This window comes from Limulus polyphemus, unplaced genomic scaffold, assembly GCF_000517525.1.
Source record: "Limulus polyphemus unplaced genomic scaffold, Limulus_polyphemus-2.1.2 Scaffold379, whole genome shotgun sequence".
Taxonomy (NCBI): domain Eukaryota; kingdom Metazoa; phylum Arthropoda; class Merostomata; order Xiphosura; family Limulidae; genus Limulus; species Limulus polyphemus.
In genome coordinates, this window is record NW_013665989.1 from 24,181 (window position 1) to 30,091 (window position 5,911).

General features: G+C 34.6%; 1 protein-coding gene across 1 annotated transcript in view; it reads right to left on the minus strand.

The window, feature by feature from the left end:
* Positions 1 to 1,285: 1,285 nt before the first annotated feature.
* The window catches only part of LOC106457830 (sodium channel protein para-like), a 95,795-nt gene continuing 91,169 nt past the window's right edge, over positions 1,286 to 5,911 (minus strand). Inside the window, exons 6-7 of the mRNA XM_022383880.1 lie at positions 3,347 to 3,544; positions 1,286 to 1,356 (exon numbers count right to left, since the gene is read on the minus strand). Coding sequence (XP_022239588.1) covers positions 1,286 to 1,356; positions 3,347 to 3,544 — 269 coding nt within the window. The remainder of the gene's footprint in view (positions 1,357 to 3,346; positions 3,545 to 5,911) is intronic.

The following is a 5,911-nucleotide window of genomic DNA, read 5'->3' on the forward strand; positions in this document are numbered from 1 at the left end:
GCAGTAGTCTTCTACTGCCACATTCCATTTGTTACAATGTTTTTTGCAAGGTATGGCTGAAAATTGGTGTGGATTACCATGCATTAAATATCTCTGTTAGTTGGTCAATTATTTGATAATAGTTTGAATTTAGTATCATGTCTAGCTGCCTTTCTCACCTTTCTGTCACTTGTTTGTGGCTACAATTCCCCCTCATAGCAGACATTTTATTCAACTTATCCTATTGCTGATAAACTTGAATGGCCAATGTTTTAGAACAGCCGACCAATGAAACTGTCTTAGACACTGTAGCACCTGCCAGACATACAGCCACTATCATGCCTCTTTTGAATACTGTAATATCGTTGCCTCTCCCCATTTTAGGGATCTGTATGTATTTTTATGTGATGCCAACTGTTATGAGTGGATTGACTCACGAATGGTAGTACAACAACATCATATTGGTGTTGTGGTAGCTGTGTAAAACAGCAAGTTTATTTTACTGTAGAATATTGTACTTAGTTTGCATCAGTCTGAATGTATACTGTAGTGGTTAGCATGAATATTTATCCAAGTTGTAAGAACTGTTGTTGAAAAGTCTTAGTCTAGCTAAATTCTGCTTGTGATTAAGTATCTTGTTATGCTGTACAAAAGCTGAGTATAGTTTCTCATATATGGCAGCGGAGTAATGAGAAGAGAGCTATTGAAATATCACCCACGGAGCTGCAGCTTTTGTTTTTGCACTTACTATATATGAGTCATGGACAGCCTATCAGATGCTACAAGTATTGTACTACATTTAATATGCAATGTTGATATGTATGCATATGGGATGAATGATATCATATTATACATAAAGGATTATAAGTATATTTTGTTATATGAGCATGCAGACATTGCTTATATATACCCAAAAATTTTCATTGGCTTTCATATAATGTGTTTAATTTTGTAGGATTGAAATATTTCATAAGGCAACATTTTTGTTTGATATTTCCTTAACATTTATTTTCCTGTACAAGTTGCAGTTTAAAAGCAGGTATGAGTGTACTGGCTGGAGAACATATGTAACAAGTGCATAGCATTGCTTCAAAGTTCCTATAAGTTATAATATCTTTATAATAAAGCACTGGCAAGTCCAGGATTTTCAGAAGAAAGAAGCATAAACTAGTGCAACTGAACATCAATGGGCAAGAATTACAGAAAGTGGTCATATTCCCCTGAGCCCAGCTCCAAAAAAACCAATAGCTTTTCTTGTTTTGGCAGGTTGAGAAGTATGCCAACTTGTATAGTGGCTAGCCTGATTTCACCCACTTGGTCTACATTCCAGAATAGTTTTGTATGATGTTCCAGTACTGTTAGGTGAATACAGACATCCTAAAAGACATACTTTAGGTAAAAAGTCCTTAATACACTTTTTATTTGACTTAAAACTGTTTGTAATTTTTGAGTGGTCTCAATGCAAGTAATGATAAATTACATGACAAATAAAATTTTAGTCAAGTAGTTATGGCAAGATTATGGTGATCAGAAATCAATTGATGTCATGGTTAGTAGCTTATACGATTCCTAAGTCTAACCACAATTACTTTTATCTTATGTTTTGTTTGCATATTTGTTGTCATATTCTATGTACAAGTCCTGTGAAGGATTGTTTATGGTGGTAAGAGACTGATATTCGGTCCCAAGATATTCTTGTTAAAAATTACAGCTCACTATCAGTTTGTTCAGGTTCTTTTGCCAATTGGACTTGAATCAATTAACTATATACATGAAAGGTTTCAAGAGAAGTATCTAGTTTTGATGACTTTTATCCAAAGTTGAATGAATGTGTTATCAATGAGATAATTGTAGAAGGGGTCTTTTTATCTTTCTTTTTTTTGTGTGTATGATTCACATGCTATATTTTAGCATTATTCCATTTTAATGTGTAACCTTGTTCTGTTGCATGATGAGCTGTTGTAGATAGATTGATATTCCATCTTATGTGTCTATGTTCCTGAACTCTAGCCTTTGTTGATCTTTTTGTTTCTCCAATGTATTGGATCCACATTCACAAGGTAATACTGGAAATGGTATTTCTTAGCTCTCCACTGGGTCTCTAGGTCATTTGCAGTGCTTTAGTTGTGATCATATCATGTTATGGCTTCTTAATACTGTTACAACATTATGTTGTTTACACATCCTCCGTATATTTTCAGAGAGACCTTTGACTTAGGAGAACATTCAAGTACCAAAGGATAAAAGCCCAAATGGGTTGATACCACCCCTGCTTTTCTAGAAAATAACATCAAGAATTGAAACCTGGTTTCTGCCACCACATACAGTTTTTGTTAAGATTCCCCTGCAGACTACAGAAGATTAAAAGCTGAAACATAAAATGACTACTAACTGTGAGCAGTACCTAATAATAGCAATAAAAAAACTATAGCTAATTAGTAATTAAACTTAGGTTACCACATAATCTTTTAACCATGACAAGGAATATTTTGGTGAATTTTTTTAGAAAATCTTGCTGAAATGTTTTATGAACACAAGAACAAACTAATATATGACTTAGTTGTCCACAATGTGTAAATTAAAGTCTGTCAGAAGCTATGAATGAAATACTATTCATTTAACAATAAGCTCTTATTTCAAGTAATACATTTATATTATTTTTAAGGTGCATAATTTTGGTACTGGTCAGTTCCTATCACATTAGACTATAACTGTTCTGTATAAGATTATTATGATAAAATCCTCATAGTGTAGAAGTTCCAAGTACAAAAAGCTTGAATTTCTTTCTTAGACTATCGGCAACTTAAGTTTCTTACACTTTAAAGTTCACTGTGACATACATAACAGAAATAGTCTCTGAGAATCCTGTATACAGAATTACCTGATAAATCATTATTTTATGCTGCATTAAACTCTACAGCAGTAGAGTACACAATATTAGTACATGCAATTAATGTATTTTACTTAACAATAAATATCATTATGTTCATTTTTGTATTTTTAAATAAGAAAGAAAAATAAAATATACATTTACTTTATAAGAGATTTCTACACTTTCCAATGTAAGAAAGAATATCAGAAAAGTTTTAATGGTTTTCAAATGAGACCCAAAACTCGTGTGCTTTTGAATGGTTCACTATTCTTCCTAATTATTTGAAATCCATTACAACTTTTGTATATGATCCTGTGTGCTAACTTCTTAATCAGAAAAGTTTTAATTTATGTTACTATGAGTACTTATTAAGCTACATGTACTGTATACAGTGATTATGATATACTGTTCATATACTTTTGGTACTATGTACCATTAAACTATTGGTCATTACATATAAAACATGAATTAAATATGGAAAAACAGTCTACTTACTTTCATTACTTATAAAGATTGGATATTCTGCATGAGATAAGTTGGCAGGTGGAATTTCAACACACTTTTGAGTTAGAACACCCATATATATTTGTAAACCCAATAAGGCATAAACAGATAATGAGAACACTGTCAAAATAATCACATCCTTCAGGTTCTTTACAGATTCTATCACTGCACCAACAATGGTTTTCAAACCTAGGAAATAAAAATTCAATAATTAATAAAATGGGTACTCGACTACAAGATTGTGTTTAGAAATAAAATACAACCCTATTCAAGCCTACCAATAAACAAACACAACATTAAACATACAACAAATAAAAAAGAAGAAAGACAGAAACATCTTAGTTATTAGCTTTTGGCCATATTCTGAGAAAATGTTAAGCAAATATAAATTATTCATTAAGATATAAAGAGTACAGAAAAATTTAAGTTAATGAATAGATAATATTATAATTCTTATTGTAAATACACTTATGTTACTTTAACTCATTGACACCAGCTGCAAGGTGTTCACCATATACAGCACACTTGCATTCAACTGGCAAATCAACAGTTAATGGGATAAAATATTACCAGAACCAAATGTATAATAGGAAGAACGTAAGTTTTCTTCAAAATGATTTTCTGGATGGATTAGATGTCCACATAATGACACAAAAGTCTTGTTCACACAATGAATTACCTGACTATTTAAATGATAAAGCTGATCCAATCAGAGGAAAGAAAAATGTATTTAGAATTGCTTGAATATGCAGTTATTGATGGATATCAGTGAACTTACTATATCTTTACCAAACCTTATTTTATTTTTAATCTACATAAAAATTGTAAGATATTTTTTATTAATGTGAAACTTAAACATTTTATACAGCTTAGCAGATTTGATGGCAGCAATACAAGAGCAGCAAAAGAAACAAGAAGAACGAGTAAAATAAACGAGAAAAGAAACAAGAAGAGAGACAACAGCAGTTGCAAGAAAACCTGCAACAGTGGCAGCTCGAACAGCAAAATAAAGAAGAAGAGAGATTACAGCAGTTGTTAGAGGAAAAAGAAAGGAAACAAGAAGAAAGATAAAATAAACAAGAAGATTGATTACAGCAGTGGCAAGAAAACCTGCAAAAGTGGCAGCTCGAACAGCAAAATAAACAAGAAGAGAGATTACAGCAGTTGTTGGAGGAAAAAGAAAATAAACAAGAAGAGAAATTACAGCAGTTGTTGGAGGAAAAAGAGTGGAAACAAGAGGAACAAGAAAAGAGACAAGAAGAGAGACTTCAGCAGTGGCAACTGGAACAAGAAAGGAAACAAGTACAAACGGACAACATTAGTAAATTTAAAAGTGAATTAGATACATTAAAGAACGATTTATTGTCTTTTACACAAGGAGGATACATTAACCAGTACGAAGGAAGCCACAGGAATACGATGGGAAAGCACCGTGGGAAGCATATGGAGCACAATTTGAGCTACTGGCAGAGATGAATGGATGGACAGAGGAGAAGAATGCAGTATATCTGGCAATGAGCTTGAAGGGACAATCACTGGAAATACTTGGACAGTTGTCAGCAGACGACAGGCACAACTATAGAGCACTAGTGTCGGCTGTAGAACTCAGGTATGGAACCCAAAATCAGTCAGAAGTCTACAGGGCTAGGTTTAGGACGAGAGTCCGTGCTAAAGGGGAGAGCCTGCAAGAGCTGGCACAGGACTTGGAAAGTATGACACACAAGGTCTACCCAACTGCACCACACGATCTCCTCAAGTTGTTGCTGAGAGATCAGTTTGTAGATGCCTTGGATAGTCCACAACTGAAAATACAAGTGAAGCAAGCACACCCCTCTACCATGCAGGATGCAATGGTCAGAGCTCTCAAATTTGAATCCTACATTAAGTCCAGCACAGAGGTACCAAGGCCAGAAAAGGTCAGCTTTCAGAGAAGTTTGAGGGACTTTGCTGGCACTGTAACAAACCTGGGCACAAGAGAGTTCAATACTGGCAACTTCAACACAGGGGAGATGTTACAGCAGGAAAGGCTGCTACCCAGAAATGTTGTTGGAACTGTGGAAAGCAAGGACATATGAGGAGCCAGTGTAAGAAGAATATTACCAACAAGTCAGCCTCAAGGAGACCAGTAGTGGTTGGTGTTGAGGGACACTCACCAACCCTCATCATGAAAGTCCCAACAGCTAGGTGTAAAATGCCAATTACACAGGAAAGCTGGATGGCCAAAGGTGCAACTTTGTCATAGATTCTGCGTCTCAGCAAACCCTTGTGAGCATCAAGGTGTTAGATCATGAAGGAGTACCAGAAGCCATACAGAAGCTTTGTAGTGTGACAGGACATTCTGCAAGGTTGTGGGGACCAGTGTGGGTAACTAATGAGCTCATGGGCATAAAGGACAGACAAAAAGTATACTTGGCTGACATTAAAGACGAATGCATATTAGGGTTGGAACTACTTACTACCGAGGAAGTTTGTAATTAATTTTGATAAAATGACGTTTGGGAACAACAAAGGCCAAGTTCCGGTAACTGTTAAAAGAGAGGTTGAACTAATTAGGTG